Genomic DNA, 23,824 nt, shown 5'->3' with positions numbered 1-23,824 from the left:
TAGCGCGCACAAGTGGAGTGGAGTGCGAGTGAGAGCAAGGCGTCTCATGAATTGACACGTGTAGTTGTGTCACAAATAGTACACTCTTTAAACGTTTGTTTGTTTGTTTGTTTTTTTTTAATCTGTTTGGTTTTACATTTCAACTGGAATCACCGTGACGTTCCCTTAGATCTATACACGGTCTATAAGTCATAGGTAAGTTTATACACATGCGACCTGACTGTTGTGCGTTTTGTGCGTAAACAGAAATGGGATATTTAAAAACTTAAAGGCTAGGATTAGATTATTATTACTATTCTTTCTTTTTATTATTATTATTATTATTATTATTATTATTATTATTATTATTATTATTGTTGTTGTTGTTGTTGTTGTTGTTGTTGTTGTTGTTGATTATTATTATTGATTATATAAACTACACACTACACCCATTGGTTAAAGGTCATATATTTTACCGACTTAGACATTACAATGAAATCCAGCTATTGCTTATACATTTTAAACTGTTAAGTCGAGACCCCCAAATCCCTGTAATTCGAAAGTGGTGTGAGATCTCGGTGTAGTTGCACATTTTGACTCTAGGTTATATTGGAAGGACAAGCAGTGAACCAGGGATGCGCGCGCAAAGCTCATTGAGGCACGTGGGGAGAAATGAATAGTCTGTCTAGTGTGGTCACACACACACTACATCGCAATTTGCTATTAGTAGCATATGCGTCCGAGCTGAGTGACTCACCAGACTGTAAACATACACCGATCAGCCATAACATTAATACCATGATTAATGGTATGAGGTGTGAGGCAGCTCTGACCCCACAAGTCATGAACTCCACAAGACCTCAAAAGGCGCACTGTGGTCTCTGGCACAAAAAATTTCCAGCAGCTCCTTTAGGTCCAGTATGTTACAAAGTTGGGCATCTATTGGTCCAGCACATCCCACAGGTTCTCGATCCTTGATTATATTTGAATGTTTGCACACACCAGATTTCTAAAAGAATGATAAATTAATGTATTATGAATATATTGTGGACTTATTTTGCCAGACAAAGAGACCAAAGGCATTCCATTTTCCAGAAGTGGTGAGGCCAAATTAGACATACTATTAATGTATTTGTAAACTGGCACTTTGTACTTAAACATAAAATTTACATCAGAGTATAATGTCTGTTATTCACTACTATTGTTATTTTTTATTTTGCAGAAAAAGAACAAGATACTTTTTGTGAAATTACAAGAATTAAACATTAATTAATAGCAGTAAGGTTCTCTCAATCTCAATTTCAGCAAGCATTGCAAAACCTTTATACAATTGTGTAAAGTTGTACAGTATATCAGATATGTCAGTTTTATTTGTTCCAAGATCAACATTGTATCGTTGTATATTTATCATTGATTTCTAAATAAATATATTTTAAAAATATACTCATGGAATACTGAAACTGATTGTATGTATTTGAATTTTTCACTTTTAATGCATTTGATGACCATTGTCTGATGTTGTTTATATTTCAGGCGATGGCACCGTCTCTCTCACAAGCCTACAGAAGGCGCTGGTGGATGGCCTTGACGGCTATAATTGAGAATCTGCTATTCTCTGCCGTGTTGCTGGGCTGGGGCTCACTACTAATCATGCTCAAGTCTGAGGGTTTCTACTCACATTTGTGCAAAGGTATACTATCCCAAAAAGGATTGCTTGTTTGCAAATGAAGACGTGGAATTTTAGCACATATACACAAAAACACCCCTTTCTGATGTCTATACTGTTATGGCACTTGAGCATCAAGAAACACCTAAGTAATAGATGTTAAGAGCAGGGACAAGACCAGACTATTCAAAACTTACAATGGGTTGCTAACTTAACAATAGTAAGTTTTTTACCTAAGCCCAAATTTGAGAGACAGACTTCACTATAGAATTTCTAATAATTTCCTCTTCTTGATCTCATAGAAAATGAGACCGAGCATCATGTTAATGGAAGCTTGGAGGAGAGCAATGTGTGGCTGAGCTGCGTTGAGCAAGAAGAGATCCTAAATCTTGGCTTTACCATCGGCTCGTTCATCATCAGCGCAGCCACTCTGCCACTCGGAATCCTGATGGACAAGTATGGGCCACGCCCCCTGCGACTGCTAGGCAGGTAGAAGACTTATACAGTATTAACCTAATTTCATATGAAGTACCTGACCATGCTAGTTAAATAACATCATCATCCAGATCCAACTTGTATAAAATCTAGTAATTTTGTCAGGCCAGATTGATTTCAAGTCGGACATATATTCAATTTCATATCCAGAAATTTTACTTACATTAGTTTTCAATGGCGAATATTGAAAAAATGCACAAAGGATTGTGTAATATTGAGCAAAAAGAACTACACTGACAGTAAGAAAAGTTGGTGTCAACATAACGGAAATTAAAAATGACAGATTTCCTTCTATACAGTTGTACCATTATAGTCATACAGTATTAGAGACCACATAAGCAAGTAAGCAGTAAGTCTGTGGAACATCCTGATACAGTTTGAAATTATTTGGCTGTTTTTAGGATATATGTTGATGAGATGTGTACAATTTATTTTCTACAGAATTCTTATAAATTTCATTTACACACAAGAGTAACCATTTTCACTTCCTATTTGCTCCTAGTTCCTGTTTTGCCTTCTCAGTGATGTTGGTTGCTGTGGCAGCGTATGATCCTTTAAGTGAGTATGTTGCAATGTTTATATATGCAAATTCTTATACAATGTGATGTTAATCACCTTTTTATCTCTTACATCTCAGTATTATCACCTCTCATCTTTATTGCTGTCTCCTTCAATGGCTTTGGAGGAATATGTCTGACCTTTACTTCATTAACGGTAGGACCATACAAACACACATGCTCACAAATTCACACAAACATAAGATTAATAAGTAAAAAAGCACACTGAAATATTCATTACTCCTTCTCTGGATCTTCCAGTAATCATTATCGATCTCTTAACTGTTGGTTTTATTGTAGTTACTGAATAATATGCTTTAAGATTAGTAAGGAAATAAGCTGAAATTTAAAGTGGTTTTCCAAAGCACATATTTGTGGGTCAGTGCATAGCAGGTCTTAACTAACGGCAATACATTTTATTGCTAGAACTGATTTAAAAGGGATTCAAATCTGCCACAATTAAATGTGTAGTAACACAATCATTCAATCATTAGAATAGCTACACTGGTTCTTATTCTCCCATAATGAAGAGAACAGAACATCATGTGTATTTTGTAAAATGTGTGCTATTCGTTTCCATGCCAGTAAATTTCTGCACATCCACATTGCTGTTACCTTGTGGGAATTGATTTTATTTTGTGAAAGTGCAGGCTAAGTTGACTTATGCAAGAGCAAGCATTCGTGTGCGTGTGTGTATTTCGGTTTGACGCTCTGTAGAGGCACATGCTGTTACACTTCAAGGCCCTACATTTTGTCATGTCACTTATGGCCAATCAGATGGCAGGACTGTGCTCACGCCCTTACCACTGCCCTGCCCATATTCCATGTTCCCTAAACTGTAAGGACAAACTCTCTCTCTCTCTCTCTCTCTCTCTCTCTCTCTCTCTCTCTCTCTCTCTCTCTCTCTCTCTCTCTCTCTCTCTCTCTCTCTCTCTCTCTCTCTCTCTCTCTCTCTCCAACTTTCAGTTACATTGTCCTATCCCTTTTTCTTCCTACCTTTTCTACTCCTTTTCCCATCATGTGATCTCATTCCTCCCATGTCTCTGTTAATATTGATAACACTGTTTTGAAGATTATTGGGCATAGTGAAAAGGATAAATAATTAATAGGTGAACATACACTTTATTGGTTAAGAGAACACAGAGACTACGTGCTTCCATTCTTACTCTTGCATATAATGTATATACTGTAGTTTTCCTGCCTCCATGCCAGATGTGTGCAATTCGCTTTCATGGTCAAAATGAATATAAATACCTCAGAGAGAGATATGGAGATGCCAAAAGTGAGAATTGAAAGAAAAGCATGGGGTAAAAGAGGAAGAGAGCGAGAGAGACAAACAGATGCAGGACAGTTCCATGTTCCAAGTTGGATGAATCAGAGTCATGTAAGGGAAAAGAATTTCAACAGGGGTGTTACACATGCATCACATGCTGATCTATATTTAACTGACACATATAAAAAATCTATTGAAAATGAAAGAAGAAGGAAGCTTTAAATGGAAGAAAGAATCACAAATGTAGAGGCTTTTCAGAGAGGAAACAACCTCACCCTTGTTTTGTGCATTTCTAGCATGACTAGCAAATTAGATTGTAAAATTAAATTTGTAACAATATGCATAGTGTCTTTCATAATACTGTATTTTCCAGTTTAAACTATAAATGTTTCTAAATACTATAGAGGTTTGTTGTGTGACACATGCTGTTCATCATGGCTTAGGGTTAAATGAGTTCATAGTCTTTACTACTGTAAGTTTTAAACCAAAGGATGTTCTTTGCTTCCTTTTAAACTTAAACCTAACTCTGAAATGTTTGAGTGTAAAATCAAATCAGAACATGAACCACAAGACAGGTCAGTTGTTAATCTTAAACAAGAAGCTTAACGAAATACTCCAACATTTTTCTAACAGCTTTTAATTTACTGAATTTTTAGTGAAGTTGTAAACACAGCAAAGAAGAATTTCCATGTTTCCCTATACTGACATAAGAATGGAAAGCTTATTCATTCATTCGTTTTTAGTAAACACTTTATCCTGAATAGGGGTAATTTTTGAGTCTCTCCTGGGAACAGAATGGAGGAGATACAGTAGAAATACACTCTGGCTGGAACTGCAGATTATCATAGGGCACCTTATACACATATAGACACACATTCACTCATTGCCTAATGGAAATTCTAACAAATTGAATCAGATGTTGAACTGCATCAACTTAAAATCATCAAATACTGTTGCAATTCAATACTTCAGTCATTCATTCATCTTAAGAAACTACTTTTTTCTGAATATAAAGTGAATACTGAATGCATGCAGTGCTACAGTATTAGGTCTGGATGACCCATCCTGTGAACACTGGGTGTGAGGTCTGAATACACTCTGGATTGAATGTCAATGCAATCACGCAATTTAAATTTATCAATCCAGTGGTAACTTGGGACCTTGGGTCTCTAAGGAAGAGCTGTGCCACCATGGAGTGTTCTAATTTCTAAAACTTTCCTGAATTTTATATTGGTGATGTTTAGACACATGTTCTACCACAAGAAAAAACAGTTATATCTCTTAAAGGAATCACTCCATAGCTGTAGACTTCCATTATAAGTGAGCTTTTGATAAATGTAAATTAAAATTGTTTTGAAACAAGTTGAATTGATTGTTTATTGTAACACACACAATGTGGTCCATATGCGGTAGATGGAGTTGAGAATTCCTTTAACCGCCAACTTCTCACTTGTATGGCTCACTTGTAAACCATGATCCAGATGAACTAATGTTAATGTTTCCTCAGCTCCCTAACATGTTTGGAAATGTCCGGTCCACCATTCTTTCGCTTATGATTGGCTCCTATGCTTCCTCTGCTGTTACCTTCCCAGGAGTCAAGGTAGGACACAATGCAGAAACCTACACAATGTCAGACTTCTACAATGGACAAAATTAATTAAAAGTTAATCAAACATAATAAAGGCACTGCAACTTAACTAAGTCCATCTTTTGCAAGTAAACATTTTGCAGTTGGTTAACAGAATTAACCAAAGTACTTACCCATTAATTCCTTGCCTGCGTAATGAAGTGTGGATAGAAATCTAGAGAAAAGCTTTGAATACAGACAGAAGAACTTAGTGTGAAATATTTTCTGGGCCTCCTCTGAAACCTGTTATTTTTATTGTTGATAGCATAGTACAAGATTAATATAACACAACAGACTGAAAAGAGTGTTGTGGGTCCATGTGGAGGAGTTTATTTACAAAGCAGGCAGAGTCAAAATAGACAAGGTTCAGTACACACATGACAAGGAAATTCAAACAAAACATACAGAATGAATTTGGCAAGACTTTATAATGTGCGTAGGCAATTGGTCAAATTGCCTGAAAGTGTTTTAATTGATACTCTGAGTATGTTTGCTTCAAAAAGTGAAAAGTAATCTTACGGTCACTTTCCAATGTGAATAATACATAACCCTAATAGATTACTTTTGTAAATGGTCTAAACACCAGCTGTCAAATTACTTGCGATGCACATCTTTAAACTGTAGACATGGCAGAAAAGAAAGTTGTTATATTGAAAGGCTTTTTTTTAAAAAATGTACTGTAGTCAACAGAATTAAGGTCATGTAATTAATCAGTGATTATTTTAGCCTTGATTTAAGAGTGCATCGTAATCTGTTTTGTTGAGGGTGATCTTAAATTATATATAACATCAAGTCTGAAGCACTTCAAGGTTACCACTGCAAGTCAATGAAGTGTATTGTAAGAGCCAATATTCAGGTGATGTTGCCCTCTGGCTGGCTGGACATCTTATTGCAGACATAAATGTTAGGTCTAGTTCCAAGCCTAGACCTAACATTTATGTCTGCAATAAGATATCCAGTCTGTCAGAGGGCAACATCACCTGAATATTGACTCTTACTATACAGAGTTTAGTCACAGCAATGGTGCAGGAAGTTAAGCTTTGACAGTCCCACACAGACACTTTTTAATGCTGATGCTTGGTTCCTTTCTTTAGCTAATCTATGATCTAGGGGTTTCATTCCGCTTGATCTTCTGGGTGTGGTCAGGCTTGGCGTTCCTCGTCTTCATCAACTGCTTACTTAATTGGCCTGTGGAGCCTTTTCCTGCCCCTGAGGAGATCAGCTACATGTCAGTATTCTATACAAATCTATAATGTAAAAAATTTTGTGTATCTCTTTGTAAACACTGACACAAAAACAGAGAAAGCAAAATGACTGCACACTTCTCTGTTAGAAAAGGGATATTTTATATGTTTTTACATACTCAAGTGGTCTTAAACTCAGCGGCTTCTACTGGGGTCCCTTTCTGTTAGGGAAACACTGTGTTATAGTTCTACATAAAACAATAGGGGTTCTCTTACTGAAGAAGCCTTAAAGGTTCTAAATTTGATTCGAGTGACAATTATAAAAAAAATAAAATTTTTTATGTTTGTTGTAAGTTTTAAATTTAATGATAAAGAAGAGAAAATTAATCTCTCCAGTGCTCCTTTGCTTCATTTCGTCCTTTTTGTTTCCCTCATCCAGTAAAAAAGTAAAGCTGAGTGGTGTAGCAATGGATCATAAGGTGACGGGGGATCGCTGCTACAGTCATATAACCACTGTAGGGCAGGGAATGACTAAAAAACAGGTTTTGGATGAGTATAAGCAAAGTAACGGAACAGCTGAAGAGAGCCAGGGTGAGAGTTTTACATGCATACTGTACATGCAGTGCTTACATATATGTACACACACACACACACACACACACACACACACACACACACACACACTTTTTAAAAATCTTTTAACACAAGGTATCTATGTGCTTTAAGATTCCCAGCCATTTCGCCGCTCTATGTTTTCTGCCATCTTCTTGTGGAGCTTGATCACCATGCCGATGACCCAGCTCCGTATCATATTTTATATGGGAGCCATGAATAAGATGCTGGAGTTCCTGGTTACATACGGTGACCCCAATGGTGAGCATCTCATAGAGTCCTATTACATTATGTGACAAATTTATTAAATGAAATAATTATTCCCTTTTTCCCTCCTCCACCATTCTCAATCTGTAGGTAGACAGTGCGCTTATGAGTCCATTTCCTGTCAAATATCAAACTTTTTTTCTTTACAAGTGAAGATGCTTTGCTGACATGGCCCTAATTGTGTATAATTGTGGTATTTTCATATCAGTTACTTGGTTTGTGCTGATCAACAGCCATTTGCTCTGTTGTGTTGAAAATTATTTGTCTTTTTTACATAGTAGCGGATTTTTTTAATGAACTAACATGAACTAACTTACTTACACAATGACACAAAAAAAAAAAGAGAAAAGAGATGAGAGATACATGTGACATATTAATGGATGACAGAGTTTTGTATCTGTGTTATCCCATATTTATACCCGGGGAAACAGTTGAGAGTTAAAACCATAAAACATTTCCATGGGACAGACGAAAAGTAAAAGTTTATGTAAAGTATTATGTGGTGTCAATAATTTTGCCAGAGAAAAAGCTTTGGATAGCAGTGAATTTAGATTTTGACTAAAACGATTCGTTCTCTGATTCAGTTCAGTGGCCCTTACTGTAACTTACCTCATTACACAAATAAGTGGCACCAGTGTTACTTTTTATATACTATGAGAAAGTTTTATATTTATTTATTTTTTTATTTTAAAATGCCAGGGTTTCAACAGTAAAGTTTTAATATTACAATTTATCAAAATTGGCATATGTAGTCTACAAAGTGAAGGTCTGGTGAAGGTATTTTTTCATAAGAAAGACATTTTATTCACTGCAGGCTAGTTTTGTGAGAATGGTCACGAATGAGGATATGAATGTAATTTAAAAAAACAAAACAAACAACACATTTTTACATATGTGTATGAAATCAGTTTTGGTGCTACAATAATAATAAAAAAAATCAATTAAGTCCATTTTACTCAGTTATGTATTATATTAGTCTATGAACAACACAACAAAATAAACCTTGTCTTAGTGCACTACACTTTTCAAATGCACCGTTCTGCCATCTTCCAGGGTTGGCAAACTGAGTGAACAAAATGCATTTATCAGCTGAGCCAACATCAGCGAGCCAGCAGATCCTCATTTGTTCACCTAGCTCATTTGTTTCACATCTATAACAATCACCCGTACATTTTGTTCATGGACTGCAAAGTACCAGTTCATTCAACAGTAGTAGGTTACCACTCTCATTCAGACTCAAAGTATGGAGTGTATTCGATCAATATACCCAATCAGTGATATGCTCCTTCACAGCCCTCTATCACTGTCTTTAAAAAGCAAGAAAAAGATGTCAAAGCTGTAAAATGAAAAATCTAAGTTAGTACATAAACAACGACAACAATTTGTTCATTAAAAAGATTTGTTTCTGATGAAAACACTACTAGGACAAAAAAGTGTTTAACTATTACTATACTTAACTATATAGTTAACTATAACTATACTTAACTATATATGACTATATAACTATAACTGTAGTTATAGTCATGCTTAACGATATTTCTCTCTTGCTCCAGCTCCTGAAGACTTGATAAAAGAGGCAGAAGAACAAGGTAATAAATCTATTAAATTATATAGTAATATTTTTTTTCTCTGACATTTTTACGTGGATGCATTTACTATGCCATAGAACCAGATGACTTTTTTTTTTAATTTCAAGGCTGTTGTAGTGCATCATATCTGATGTTTTGTGTATTTTTTCCTCAGTCAGCCTCTACTCATCTATCTTTGGCACTATGCAGCTGCTGTGTCTCCTGACCTCTCCTCTTATTGGCTACATCATGGACTGGAAGATGAAAGAGTGTGAAGAGGACAGTAGTTTGGTGGATGGAGAGAAAAGGTGGCTTTAGAGAGTGAAAAAGACATCACTCTTTAGTTTCAATAGCTCTGCTACTTGGCTCATCTTAATGAATTCTATCATGTATTAATAGTAATATATTAATATTTTCCCACAGGCCACCCAAGAGAGACAGGAAGGTCCAGAAACTCACCAATGCAATCAGAGCTTTTATCTTCACCAACATCTTACTAGTGTTGTTTGGAATCACATGCCTGATAGACAACCTTCCTCTCCAGGTCGTACACACATTTACATACATACTCGTCTTTTCTTTGATGCATGCATCCTTGATCAATCGATCGAAAAAAAATATAATTGTAAATACAAAATTTCTCTTTTTACTGTTATAGTTGGTGACTTTTGTTCTTCATACTGTTGTAAGAGGTTTTATTCACTCTTGCTGTGGAGGACTCTATGCTGCTGTGTAAGTCATGATATAATAAGCTTCAGAATTATTGGCACCCATAAATCTATGAAACGGCACGTATTTAAGATCAATAGCATGAGTAAAACTTTCACCTCATGAAAGTTGAATATATTTTTTAATCATTCAAAACACCAAATTATTTATCTACCAACTTAAACACATTTTTAATTAATTAATTAATCTTTTTTTTTATCTGCCCTAGTACACAAATTCTTTAAAAATAGCTATTTAACCTACCATGCTTTAGTTATTGTTTTTTTTTAATATGTAAGAAATGTTCTATAAAGCACTCTATAGTTATCTACTGATTTAAATGTGCTATATTTAAGGCAGTTTACAAGGACAGTGTGATAGATTTGACAATTCCTGCTTTGTATATGTAGTTCAAGGTGCTTAAACATATAATGAAATATCAATAATTGTGCACGAGAACGTTCACTTTGCTTGTCATGGTTGTCAGGTTCCCATCTAACCACTTTGGCACTCTGACGGGTCTGCAGTCTCTACTGAGTGCCCTGTTTGCTCTTTTCCAGCAGCCACTGTTTGTCTACATGTTGGGTCCACTCAAGGGAGACCCGTACTGGGTGAGACACACATACAATCAGAATACCAATGACTCGTTATGCTATTTAATGCACAGTCATGAGGACACACAAAAAAGTGATTGTAATAATAAGCATAGATAAAGTAGCTAGTTGAATGAAAGACTGATGCATTAAATCCAGTGCTCCATCTTATCACAGTGTAAATAGGTTTGCATGCTGTGATGATTTGTGTGTAATTGTATTTAGGATTTAAAAGTTCCACTCTATGAATCCGACAGGATCGTTTTACTTATGAAGCTCTATCTGTGTGAAGGAATATTAGATTTATACATGTACAGTGTAAAAGGAAAGGTTGTTTCCTTATTATTTCATTAAGCTAACTGATTTATTAATTAGAATATTAATAATAATAATTTTGGATTTATAATTATGGTTCTAGCTGCAAAGTAAAATTGTGACGATCATTTTAATTATTGTGCAAGCTCTACACAAGAGCCTTTACTGCGTCTGATCTGTTGCTTACTGTTATTCTCTCCGCCAACAGATCAACTTTGGGCTGCTTATTTTCTCATTGGCTGGCTTCCTGTTGCCAGGATACCTGTTCTACCATCGCAGACATCTGATTAAACAGAAAAAGGTACGGGATCAAGCAGCAGCTGGCCAATCAGCAGTTGCTCTTAACCAGTCACCGAATGGCCCCGAGAACCTCTACAGTGATGAGACTGATGCAGACGAGGCTTAAGAAGGAACGATGTAGAAAACTCATTTGTGGCAACGCAGTCCTCCGTTTCTGAGCCACAAACATAAATGCAAAACTTTACACCATGGGCATTTTTCATGAGACTTTCAGGGAAATTTCTATTTAGCAATTTGTTCGGATTCAAAAAAAGGGAGCAATTATATATTTTAAAAAAAGAATCGCACAATTTGTAAATTTAAAAAAGGGAGCAATTGCAGAAAAAATGCATGATTTGTAAATTGCATTTTATGCAGTTTATGGACGTTTAGGTCTTGTGACTGAACCAGCAGAGTTTTGTTTTTTTTAATAACATCATTTATCAAGCTGTATATGAAGGTATTTGTAAACCATTCAGGGGGAAGTTGCACAAAATCTTGTGTTAATGGAAAAATAATTGGTTTTGGTAAAACACTTGTATTCTATAAAAGTATTTTTTTAAAACATAAATAGAGTCATTAAATTGAACAGGAACGTTCATATCGCATATTAATTGTGCAGAATTTATATACAGTCGATGCTGTCATGCTTAAAAGCTTATTTAGCTTATTTCAGTTACACACATTTATGTAATGAAAACTTTTGCAAAACTCAAAGTTATGTTCTGTGAATAAGAAAATTTAGAAAAAAAATCCATAAATCTAAAGTACATAAGCATAAAAAGAAATGGCATCTAATAAGAGGAGGAAGAGCATGACGGACTCTGACTCTGTATGTTGTAGCTGTGGCAGTGCAGTCGCTAAGCTGCACTATTGGGGGATTTATAGCCACACAGTGCTTAGAGGACACTTTTTCAACATTTATCTGTCATTTTGTAATTTTCAGCTCTCTGATAGCACTTCTATTTATGGTCTTATGTATTGTGACCATCACTAAACATAAATCTGCTGTGTTATGAATGTGCTTAGTTGTTTACTGTAGTGTATGGAGAAACCTGTTAATGAAACTTTCTCCGAATCTGGCCTACAAATGTAGCCTACGAAAACTTTTACAGGCTACACTTAAATTATTGACTGAAGAATTTAATGCACTTTACAATGAAACATCACATTACACAGACTGGCTGCTTTCATCAAAAGCTACCTAACGTTAGAGCTCAGTTAAACCATTACATCTAATCTCTAGTCTGTTGGTACTGCATGTGTCTGTTTAGAGCTGGTTTTAATATAATGTTCTCTCAGTTCCTGAAGTTTGTAGAAGAATGAGTGGATGAAAAAATGTACACTCATTATTATATTAATTATAATTTAGCATGGTTTGGAAATCAGTGCCTCTATTTCTTCTGTCATGAGGTCATGGTTTCTAACCCCTTGAGTAAGATGTTAATCCAAAACAACTGTTGTATCCTTTCTCAACTGTAAGTGACTTGGGATAAAATCCTAAGCCACATGAGCGAATGTATATTAATGTATGGCTGCCAAATCTTTTGCTAACTGCACTTTGAGCTTGTACAGTTTCATTTTGCACTTCAGGTGTATGAAAGCATTTTCTTGTCAGAGTTATAGACCTATAGTCAGTCTACTGTACATATAGAATTGTGGAATCTTATGATGTTTGGAGAATATGGTCAGCTAGTCCTGTTTACTGACGTGCTGTAAATCACCAGGAATGTATTTGTAGACTTCTGTTGTAAAGTTTGATAAATTGCACTTCTGCTATCAGGGATTTTATTTGCCTGTGAACTCGCTTTTTATGTATTAATTGTTCTCATACTATATTAGACAACAGTCTGGACCTTCAGCAATTTACTTTAAATGCAAAAAGGATGGTTTTATCAATCTACCTGTCTGTCTGTCTATTTCTTATATTATTGTAGCTGATCAATGTAGGTTAACATCCCAGGGCTGCCAGAGAATTTATATTTTTTTATAGGATTCTGCTTCCTTTATAAATAACTTTGGATAAAAGAAGTCAATGCACTGTACTTCAGCAACTGGGGTATTATTTGTTAGCCTATTGATGGTTTCTACTAAAATTATATATTTTATTCTGTAATCAGATATGCCTTCTATAATGTGAAGAATGATATATATATATATATATATAGCTATTTCTTACAAACTCTGGCTATAAATGAAATTATCACTTCCTTGGTGCTCATTTTGCTTTGTATTTTCTTAAATATTTACTTTTGTAAATATTTTATGAATATTTTAGTGAGAAAAAAATTAATTGAAATATGAATCACGAGGAAATAAAAAAAATTGCAAAGTGTTTTACTGACTTAATTAAAGATGTTCACATTGTCACAGTGTCCATGACATTTTTTTCCTTATTAACTTATTATTACATAAATAAACATACAGTGGCTAACTGGTGTAAAACATACAGTTTGTTGCAATATGGTTTGTAGTCTCATCTGAAGCGTGTATAAAAGTAACATACACAAGTAAAAAAAAAATAGTAATATTACTAAAGGCCTGGACTGCTCTCTCATTTTTTGCAATCTCTCACACACACTTAAAATAACCACTTTTCTTAATGGTCTTGTAATGCTATTTACAGGGAATTGTCTCTGCATTTCTTGTCCTGTGTGCTTTTATCTCAGACTGCTGCTGCTGGGCTGAGAGCTGGTCATGCCGGGGTGATCAGGACTATGACGGTTCTGAGAACGATGAGCAAACAGCAAAACATTATCCCACAATCACACTAGATGTAAAGCTAAAAACCTGTAATTCAATTATAGGTCTGCTGCTACCATATTTCCCCTTCCATATTTCCCCTTATCGTATAGTGTGGTTGAATCCTCAAATCTGATTGGTCAGAATGTGTGCGTGTTTTTTCTGTAGTTCTGACTGCAACATTGAATGTTAACATTAATGCTAATGTTACTTTTCAAAACCTAAAAAATCTTCTGTGCTTTTTATCCATTTATAGTTACACATATGATTGTAGAATGTCAGGGTAACAAATTAGTCCCTGTTATAACTTGTTACAGTTCCCATGAGCAATCATTCCATCTCCAGCCTCTCTTTTCTTTCACTCACTCTAGATGTTACAAAGCTGAAGATGGACTTTCAGTGTCACATGTTACAAAGAGCAGACACGTGATAAATGTTAAAGAACCTTCTCCTTACAGAAAGCAGATAAGGTAAATAGCATGTTTTGTAAATCGGTTTATTATGAGTCATAATAACCAACCAACAAACACATCACTGTGCACCCTGTTAATACACTCTGCTCTGCAGCTGATCTATCAGAGCTGATGTTACAGAAAACTCATCAATAACTTTGGACCAATCAGCCTCAAGAATTCAACAGCACTGTGGAATAATTAGGTTTATCAGCTTAATATATTAACACTTTATATGGTGTCCTCTTCCTGAATGTAAGTTCCTAAATGATCTAATTAATTATCTACACACAGAATATGGCAATTTTACAAACCTTCTTTTTCTTCTTATCCTTCTTCTTTTTCTTTCTATCAGGATCATCATCCTTCTTCTTCTTCTTTTTCTTGTGGTCAGAGTCTGACGGGGTTTCTGTTTAACAGAGCACCAAACAATAGCTCAGGCAAAATGGAAGCGTCTGCACTAAAGTCTACACATTCTACACATATATAAAAAAAAAATTGCTAACTGAATTTACTTTATAAAAACGAATCCTTCAGTTAATGCTAGAGAGGAGTAAAAACGAACACGGTTAGTTTACACTAACACTATGTGACTTGAACATGCTCAGCCAGTAATTCAATCTAGTTATTAAAAACTTGTTTAAGTTTAGGATAAAAAATGAAATCACGTAAGATTTATTTGTAAACCATTCTTGATATTATTATATGATCAAATTATTTTTTATTCAAACTCTTTAAAAGTTTACTTTTTTTTCATCTGACTGACCACATATTCGTATTTTTCAGAGCAGTGACAGAATGAAGTGATAGTGAGAGACTCAGTACCTGGGGGTAAAGGGTCCTGAGGTCGATGGTGTCTGTGTTTATGTTTGCTCTTCTTCTTTGGAGGCTGAATGTGCATCAATCTGTACTGCTCAGGAAGCTTCAGGATGCCATGGCAGTGTGGAGAAAAAGAAATATCATAATGCTTGTTAAAGCTCATGATTATATTTGACATGAAGAAAAAGATAAGGATAATCAGAATACTGATACAGAGCTCTAATACAGAGATATATTGTATCCTAGCAAGAATAACTTAATTACTGATAATCAAATCAGAATTCATTTTCTCTGTGTAAGTTTAAGTTGTAAAAAAATGTACATTAATACACCTGTCTGAATATGTTAAATAGGGAAATATATATCATGTAAATATAATGACTGGTGTTCAGACTCACAGCTTTACTACTTTATGAAATTAAATAAACTAATGAACTAAATAGCTGAAACAGTTTTGTGTTCAATGGAAGAGCACAACACTTTTGCCATGCACCATATTTTTTAAATGTAAGAGCATTTAAAAAATATGGTGCATGGCAAAAGTGTTGCCAGATTGACAAAAATAAAAACTCCACCACACTTACAGGGCCAGTGTGCAGTCGGAACCCAGTGAGCATGGTTCCAGTTAAAGGACTAAAGGAGTTGTTGCATACTGGTGGCTTCTCTATAAGTGAGCGCAAAGAACTTCCATCTTGAAGACCTGGTGTGTCTATCATACCTAGGAAAAAGAAGCAGAAGTGAATCCTTTCACCTCCAAAAATCAAGCCAACCGTCCCCAATCTCAGGAAATTTATGTTATTTATATATGGAAGATGTATGATGATGAGGATGATAACCAAGATGCACCCGAGTCACCCAGTGATTTCAGGTTAATCTGAAATGTACTTACCAGGTAGTTCAGGAAGAAAGTTGCTGAGCTTCTCTTTTACTTTCTTGCCACAAAACTTGTTGTATGCGTGTTCCAGATTGTAGTGTGTAATTAAGTTGGTGTTTCCAGTCAGCTCATTTTCCGCTAAGTGAAGAAGAAACAAAAGAGTAAAACAGGGCTGAAACAAAAATCCACACATTTACAGCAGTAACAAATCTGGCACTATTTCAAAGCCTTTCCAAATTTTTGCTTGAATTGCGGCTAAAAAGCGTAAACAAAATATGGTATTGACCACCTGAAATTTTGTTGCTTACCAGTAGGTTATATTCACATGTACAACATTTATTATATTGTAATATCCTTTTGCATTTTATTATAATGTGGGATGTGGTAGTTTAGTCGTAAAGGGGTTTGACCACTGATCGGACGGTCATAGGTTCGAATCCCAGTTCCACCAAGCTGCCACTGCTGGGCCTCTAAGCAAGACAGCAAGATCCTTAACACTCAATTGCTTAGTTGTATAAAATGAGATCAAATTTAAGTAACGTTGGATAAGAGTGTCTGCCAAATGGCATAAATGTAAATGTAATTCTGCACAAGAACTGTGTACTGGTTGGCAAGGCACTGTCCGTTACTGTGTCTGTAGTCATGGGCGTAAATCCCGGGGACGGGGACCCCCCCAACCGTGGGTTGTCAACCCCCCCCCCCCCCAAAAAAAACATTTTTTTTCTATTGTGAAAAATACATGTATGTATACATAATTAATTGTGTAAGTAGAACGAAAAAAAAACGCAAAAAATGCATTTATAAACAGTTAAATTCCCCCTCCCTCCCTCCCTCCCTCCCTCCCTCCAAAGCACTTTGAATTACCATGTGTTTGAACCCCAGGTCCACCAAGATACCACTGCTGAGCCCCTGAACAAGGCCCTTAACCCTCAATTGCTTGGTTGTATAACTTGAAATAAAAATGTAAGCCATACATTAGTAATTGTGTGCTGTTTGTACACATACACCATGTAGTCGTCTGCTGGTCTTAGTTTTGTGTAGTCATGTTGCATTTTCTGTGTATCTGTATTTTACTATCAGAAGGTTATGGGTTCGAATCACAGGTCTGAACAAGGCCCTGTAATAAAGTCACTCTGGATAAATGTGTTAAGATACTAAGTTACTCACTTGGCAGTTCTCGCACCAGGTAAAAGGGTTCGTTCATAGCTGAGGGTTTTCGGAGTGGAGGTCCCTCATCTACATGCTGGTGAGGGACCGTCATGTGCACCGGGTTCTGAGGCACCGGAAGCGGTTTCCCGGAACCGAACCCCATCACAGAAGATCCAGAAGATCCCTGAGCTTCAGTTGGTCCGTAAAGCGATGAAAATATTTCTGTCATGTTGTGAAGAACTCGTTTAAACAAGATGAACTCTTTACCTACTCCTCAAATCCAAGTGACTTTCGGTTCTGAGTGTTTACTGTGTGTTTGTACCGTAATGTATCTAATAAAGTGCTCTGGATATTTCATTACAATTCAACATATTTTAGGATGCATTTGATTTGAAGGTAGCGACAGCTACATGCATCATATTATTGATATCCGCATTGTTACAGCGGACATTTTATGTCTCGCTAATTAAAAGTTTAAAAACGAAAAAAAAAGAGAATCGATGAAAACTGTCTAATATTTACGGTAGTAAAACACACAGCGTCTTCCTGTCACCAGCTTTAGCCGAGTCTCAAATGCCCTGGCGGTCAATATTTAGGTGCACTTTTATTGGTGTTTACACTAATAACCCCTACACCCTAAGAAGCGCACTAGAACTAGAACACGATTTAGAACACGCAGGAAGAGGCGTGGCCTATGTTTTCCCTTTCCGTCCTAAGTGACCTCTGTCCCTTTAACTTAACGTCTTTAAGGTTTTCACCGACGTAAAGTCCTCAGCCGTTAGCCTCCGTCCTCCTCGTGCAGCAGAGAAAATGGCGCTGTTGACTCCTCTGTTCGCGTTTCTCTATCATTTACCGCAGGTGTATAAATGGCTTTTGAGGCCGTATTACGTGGCGTCGTTGTTTATGTCGCTCGCTTTCCTGATGATCCGCAAGACTCCGGGAATCTGCGAACATCTTTCTACACAGAGGGAGGACGGAAACCCCTGCGACTTCGACTGGGTTTGTGTGACTTTTCTACAAAATATGTTTTCAGGCAAAATGACAACACAGCATCAATGAAATGTCCTTGAGGCTACTGCACGCGCTGAGAGAAACTGAGGATGATGATGATGATGTTATGATGACGAATATATGATTAAGATGTTGAAGATATGTAGAGGATGATAATGATGATATGAAGATGTTGGTGAAGATATGAAGATGATGATGATGATGATAATGATGATGAATATAACATATTATAGAGAGATAGGGCTGGGTGTGAACGAGCTCAGAATAATTAACACCCTTAAAGAATCAGTGAGAATACCTGTATAAGAGTAATGCTTATTCGAGTTATTTATCCCTTAGACACAGATTTCTGTACCTTAACATCACATGCAGGTTTTATAAAAGGTGCACTAGCTTAATTCATTAGTTTAACTTTTCACTTTTCATTTGTTTTCCCAGAGAGAGGTGGAGATCCTGATGTTTCTCAGCGCTATAGTCATGATGAAAAACAGAAGGGCAAGTAAGTGTTCCGTTCCCTGCTTACATATAAACACTTTCTACCAAATAACAACAAAGTCCAACTGCAGCCGTTACAGCAGGTGGTCCTGAATAGCAGCTGTGTTTACTGTGTACACTTTAGTCTCTAAACGAGTTGTGCTTCAAGGACCCTTGAGTTTGTTGAGTGGGTTATTGTGCATGCATAGCTGTTACCAGAATCATGCTACACAATACAACACAGAAACATATAGACTAACCTCACTCAGTAATGCATTTAGCAATTGACACTGTTTTTGTGTAATGTCTTGTGTTTTTTGTCCTGCACTGTTTATACCAGGTTGCACAGATGCACTTTATGTATCTAGGACGAACTTACTAAGTCCTAGCTCTGTCTTTGTTTTATGTAGCACCATGATTCTGGAGATACTCTCTTTTCACTGTGTACTGCAACAGATATATATGGTTGAAATGACAATAAAAGCTTCTTGACTTGACTTGAATTGGGAAGTTGATGGCATTGTTCTGAGGAGTTTCAATAAAATAACCTAAATTAAACTTGAATTTTCCTAACCACCAGGTATGCTCGGAAATGAATACGTTCTCATTTATATCATCAGAATCAGAATCAGATTTATGGGCCAAGTGTGTTGACACACACAAGGAATTTGGTTCCAGCAGTTTGTGACTCTGAAAGGTACAGACATAAATAACGCTGTACTAGACAAGAAAACAATGCAGACGATGAGATACAATATAGACAGAATGAGTATAAAATCTGAATATAGAATATGAACGATTAGTTATGTTCATAAAGTGTGGGAGTGCAAATAATATTGTACAATATTATGCTTTTTGTGCAATATATAGCAGCAGTAGTGTGTTTAGTATACAGATGATTTGATGACTGACAGTCCTGATAATGCAGTACTTATGATAAGAAGCAGTGAATATAATTATGGTGAGTTGTTGATCAGGGTGATTGCCTGGGGAAAGAAACTGTTCCTGTGTCTGGCAGTTATAATAAGCAAAATACTGAAGCGCCTGCCAGAAGGGAGGAGCTGTGCATCATAGCTGTGGCATATCTTAGCCTAAGATATGTGTCTGTTATCAGAGGGTCAGAGTGACAGAAACTCATCCAGATCTTCAGCAAGTTGTTGATTCTCCACATTGCTGGGGGATGATGTCTTTTATTTGGTGATGGCTTTCAAACCTTTCCAGACTGAAGCTGAGATTTTAGAGGTGAACTGATCCTCCAAATTTTTAGTGTAGCACCCTTAGCCACTCTCATCTCCTTATTCAGCATATTCCTGGCCTGACCCTGTCTCCATTTCTGTAGGCATTCTCTATGGCTTGACAGTTTTGCTGTAAACCATGGCTTATCATTGTTGAATGTTGGATGACTCCTGGTAGGGATGCATATATCCTCACAGTAACTGATATATGAAGTTACAGTGTCCATGAACTTGTCCAGATTGTTGGCAGCAGCTTCAAAAACACTCCAATCAGTGAGGTCAAAACAGGCTTGTAAAACCTGCTGTTATGTTGGTCCATCGCTTTACAGTCTTTACTACAGGTTTAACAGGTTTAAGTTTTTGCATGTAGCTTGGTATAAGATGAACCAGGCAGTGATCAGAGAGACCCAAAGCTGCACGTAGGGCTGAGAGATATGCATCATTTATTGCAGTGTAACATTGGTCCAGTATATTACTGTCTCTGGTGGGACTCAAAGTGCTGGCTGTATTTTGGCAGTTCACGGGAGATATTGGCTTTACTAAAGTCCTCAAGAATTATAAGAGTCAGGGTGGTGGTGTGCGTTTGCAGTGGAATGTAATCACTCATAAGAATGAACGAGTGAAACTCTCGTGGCGAGTAGAACAGCCTGCAGTTAATGAAGAGCACTTCTAGATCTGAACAGCATATCTTTAACACTGTTATATCTGTACACCACCTTTCACTGATGTTCCCATTGATTCTGCTTTACGGTCCGCTCTGAACAGCTGAACGTTCAGCAGATGTAGCACACTGTCTGGCATGGCATCGTTTAGCCAGGAGTGTGAAAAATCTTTATTTTTCTGGGAGAGCAGAAGGAGCTTGTATGTTTTGTTGTGCAGAGAGCGGAGGTTTGCCAGGTGGATGCTAGGAAGCATCATTCGAAATCCGCGCTGTCTAAGTTTCACGAGGTTGCTGGATTCCCCATCTTGAAGCATTTGATCATGGGCAGTGAAGTTTATTGGGAAACTTTTAAGTGTCCTCCTCATCTGTTCTATGTACCAATGATCTCTATAAATGTGTTTTTTCTTACTGCATACTTACCTGTTTGGCTTGTTCTCTTTCCTCCTGTGGTGCAGTAACGGTCGAGCAACATGTTGGGAACATCATCCTCTTCTGTAAAGTGGCCAATGTGATCCTGTTCTTCAGACTGGATATTCGCATGGGACTGCTCTACCTGACCCTGTGCATCGGTCAGTACACAACATGCACACTTTTGGGGTGGGGGTGCAGTTCACACTGTGTTTTATTTCTCCTCCACAAAATGAACCGTTTCAGTTCACACCAACATTTCACTCACATCCAACACAGCACAACCTCATCTGTATTAGTGTTCATTCATGAAGTGTGTAGAAAGTTGCATACACACTGAAGAAACTGTATCTACTTTTATGTTATATTTGGCTATTGAGATGTTTTAAGGGTGTCAGTATTATTAGACTCTGGAGTAGAAACCTGTAGTTTCGCAGACACTACATATGGTCATCTTATAACACTTGAAGCTTTTTATTTACATGAATTAGCTGACATTTATATCTAGATGAAATACGTTATCCTTGATCTTGAACATTAATTCTTGTTTTTCAGTGTTCCTCATGACCTGCAAGCCTCCTCTGTACATGGGCCCCGAGTACATCAAGTACTTCAGTGATAAGACCATAGACGTAAGAACTATTTTAGCTTCAGTACACAGAAAAACCTGTAGGCTTCAGTCAGAAGGACATTTGCTTCCGAAGCTGTTATTCACAACACTGATTAATAGACACATTTACATCTGAATTTCAGACTTTGGCTCTGTGTGATTATATACACATACACATACATACATACATACATACATACATATCCTCTTGTGGTCTTCAGGAGGAATTGGAAAGAGACCACCGTGTGACCTGGATTGTGGAGTTTTTCGCCAACTGGTCTTCTGAGTGTCAGTCGTTTGCATCCGTCTACGCTGATCTGTCATTGAAGTAAGACGCAACAGAAATCATACACTGATATGGTGCTGCAGATTATACCAAATGTGTCTCTAACAAGCTTGTTTACCTGCAAGTATTCTAACTGCAGTCCTCCTATCAATAGGTACAACTGTTCTGGGCTGAAGTTTGGAAAAGTGGACGTGGGCCGCTACGGCGACGTTTCAAAGAAGTAAGCAGCGCTTGCTATGTCTTGTAAAGTTGTGCCTTTGCATTTTCTTATAGGAGATGCTTTAAATAGACAGTCGGGATTCTTTCTTTTTTTTTTTGTCTTCGTCTTCATCATCATAGGTACAAGGTGAGCACATCTCCTCTCTCCAAGCAGCTGCCATCTCTGGTGCTCTTCCAGAATGGAAAAGAAGTTATGAGACGCCCCCAAGTGGACAAGAAAGGACGAGCAGTGTCTTGGAGCTTCACTGAGGTGAGGGATGGACATGTGAGCTCATCATCCTTACACTTATTTAAAAGTGTAATGTATTGAATGAAAAGGATGAACAAGTGTGGAGAAAACTTTAGAAAATAAATAAGAGCTTACTAGAGAGCTTACTGTGCCAAATTCGAGTTTTTAAAAAGTCTGTCAAATTTACACTCAAGTATATTTATCATGAATTAATAACACAAGGTACTACACAATAGGTGGCTTGGCAGGTTAAATACAGACTGATCACTGTACGTACATCATGCTCTTTAAATAAATAGTGCAGCACACTCACCATGTTTCTAAACACTTTTCAGGAGAACATCATCAGAGAGTTTAATTTAAATGAGCTGTATCAGAAATCCAAGAAACTGAATAAGACAAAAGGAGAGAAGAATGAGAAGACCAGCGAGTCACAGTTCCCCCCGGTGCCTGAGGAGGAGGAACCTGAACCAGAGGTTGCAGAAAACGAGACTGAGAGCAAGAAGGACAAATAAGACTAGGAGAGAACACTGGGGCATGACTGTAGGACTGATGGGTTTATGCGCACACACACACACACACGCACAACAGTGTGCATTTTCCAGAGTTGTGTGGGAACAACATTATTATTATTTTTACTGCAGAACCACCCATAATCAAAACTCAAACTTATACCTACAAGAATGGAATCGAAAAGTACTGAATAATGCTGTTTAAGAAACCCTTAGCCAGCCACAGCCATCATTTCAGGGTTAAATGAGTTTGTACCGACTTGCCTGCTGTTAACAGTGTTGTTTATTTTAACCAAATGTACTATTTCATGCCTCCTACCTCTAGTGAGCTAATGATCGTTCTTGATTAATTTATAATTTATAGGTAGAAGCTTTTGTAGAATTACTGACTACTGATGGACTTCTAATCTTAAATTTTTTTAACTCCTTTTCACTCCTGTTGTCTGTTAGATATTTTGGTTTTGTATTTGTGATCGTTTTGGCACTCATGACATTTCATTTGTTTCGCTGAAGGGGGCGCTGTGTTACAACAGCTCTGTGTTAAGGATGACCAAAGCATCAAAAGGTGTGTGGTGATATTTTTGAAGCCTTGATACTCAGCTACAGACTTCTTTTATTCTAGTATCCATTTGCTGAAGCTGTACAGTCTTAAATATTTTTACTACTCTAGCTCCATATTCCCATCTCTGGTTTACTAACTTGTGAAAAGTGGAAACTTGTGGGCTGTGTTGGCATTTTTGCAAAAACATACCCGTTAATGTTCTCTGCTTTCTTTGGGGTCATCATGCAGTCAGTGGACTTGCATACTCGCGCATATATGGGACATAAATCAAGTTACACTACCCACAGAAAGAACTGTATGCTGCATGCTCCCTAGTGAATGACTGATTCTGACTTTATTCCAAACCACAATTACTGTAGTAGTTTAACTCTAATGTGGACGGATGTGACTGATTTTGTGCTGTGAGAGGTTTGGATGAATGTAGACATTCCAATAAAATAAAAAACCCACAAAGCTTA

General features: G+C 36.9%; 3 protein-coding genes across 4 annotated transcripts; 2 read left to right on the top strand and 1 right to left on the bottom strand.

Annotated features, from left to right (window-relative positions):
* On the top strand, positions 1-13,342 carry slc43a1b (solute carrier family 43 member 1b). Of its 2 annotated transcripts, none has more exons than XM_027146002.2 (15): positions 1-195; positions 1,513-1,669; positions 1,948-2,134; positions 2,643-2,698; positions 2,778-2,854; positions 5,478-5,570; positions 6,692-6,825; positions 7,221-7,372; positions 7,508-7,654; positions 9,214-9,249; positions 9,404-9,536; positions 9,652-9,772; positions 9,887-9,960; positions 10,424-10,547; positions 11,053-13,340. In XM_027146002.2, the coding sequence occupies exons 2-15, from the start codon at positions 1,516-1,518 to the stop codon at positions 11,248-11,250; spliced, it is 1,686 nt and encodes a 561-aa protein (XP_027001803.2). In that variant the 5' UTR covers positions 1-195; positions 1,513-1,515; the 3' UTR covers positions 11,251-13,340. The 2 variants fall into 2 exon arrangements, with proteins under 2 accessions (XP_027001803.2, XP_047668586.1); XM_047812630.1 differs by lacking the exon at positions 1-195 and adding an exon at positions 1,227-1,257 and having other exon boundaries at positions 11,053-13,342.
* A 97-nt stretch (positions 13,343-13,439) lies between these two features.
* On the bottom strand, positions 13,440-17,728 carry med19b (mediator complex subunit 19b). The gene is made up of 6 exons (XM_027146004.2): positions 17,178-17,728; positions 16,026-16,148; positions 15,721-15,854; positions 15,143-15,239; positions 14,632-14,726; positions 13,440-13,849 (listed from the first exon to the last, which is right to left on the bottom strand). Exons 1-6 carry the CDS (start codon positions 17,386-17,388, stop codon positions 13,784-13,786), a joined length of 726 nt encoding a protein of 241 aa, XP_027001805.1. The 5' UTR covers positions 17,389-17,728; the 3' UTR covers positions 13,440-13,783.
* Positions 17,729-17,837: 109 nt separating this feature from the next.
* On the top strand, positions 17,838-23,824 carry tmx2b (thioredoxin-related transmembrane protein 2b). The gene is made up of 8 exons (XM_027146003.2): positions 17,838-18,158; positions 18,609-18,669; positions 20,996-21,109; positions 21,504-21,580; positions 21,780-21,886; positions 21,999-22,064; positions 22,184-22,313; positions 22,628-23,824. Exons 1-8 carry the CDS (start codon positions 17,970-17,972, stop codon positions 22,805-22,807), a joined length of 924 nt encoding a protein of 307 aa, XP_027001804.1. The 5' UTR covers positions 17,838-17,969; the 3' UTR covers positions 22,808-23,824.

The sequence above is a fragment of the Tachysurus fulvidraco genome, chromosome 4 (assembly GCF_022655615.1).
Source record: "Tachysurus fulvidraco isolate hzauxx_2018 chromosome 4, HZAU_PFXX_2.0, whole genome shotgun sequence".
NCBI classification, from domain to species: Eukaryota; Metazoa; Chordata; class Actinopteri; order Siluriformes; family Bagridae; genus Tachysurus; species Tachysurus fulvidraco.
This window is presented reverse-complemented; position numbering and strand designations above follow the sequence as displayed.

Excerpts from the sequence above, each read along its gene's own strand:
- tmx2b (XM_027146003.2), top strand. The coding sequence starts at position 17,970 with ATGGCGCTGTTGACTCCTCTGTTCGCGTTTCTCTATCATTTACCGCAG. Across the intron at positions 18,159-18,608 it reads ACCCCTGCGACTTCGACTGG|AGAGAGGTGGAGATCCTGAT; the intron begins GTTTGTGTGACT and ends TTGTTTTCCCAG. Across the intron at positions 22,314-22,627 it reads TGTCTTGGAGCTTCACTGAG|GAGAACATCATCAGAGAGTT; the intron begins GTGAGGGATGGA and ends AACACTTTTCAG.
- med19b (XM_027146004.2), bottom strand. The coding sequence starts at position 17,388 with ATGACAGAAATATTTTCATCGCTTTACGGACCAACTGAAGCTCAGGGA. Across the intron at positions 15,855-16,025 it reads CTTTCTTCCTGAACTACCTG|GTATGATAGACACACCAGGT; the intron begins GTAAGTACATTT and ends TCTTTTTCCTAG. Across the intron at positions 14,727-15,142 it reads TCAGGACCCTTTACCCCCAG|AAACCCCGTCAGACTCTGAC; the intron begins GTACTGAGTCTC and ends TCTGTTAAACAG.
- slc43a1b (XM_047812630.1), top strand. The coding sequence starts at position 1,516 with ATGGCACCGTCTCTCTCACAAGCCTACAGAAGGCGCTGGTGGATGGCC. Across the intron at positions 1,670-1,947 it reads CTACTCACATTTGTGCAAAG|AAAATGAGACCGAGCATCAT; the intron begins GTATACTATCCC and ends TTGATCTCATAG. Across the intron at positions 6,826-7,220 it reads CCTGAGGAGATCAGCTACAT|TAAAAAAGTAAAGCTGAGTG; the intron begins GTCAGTATTCTA and ends TCCCTCATCCAG.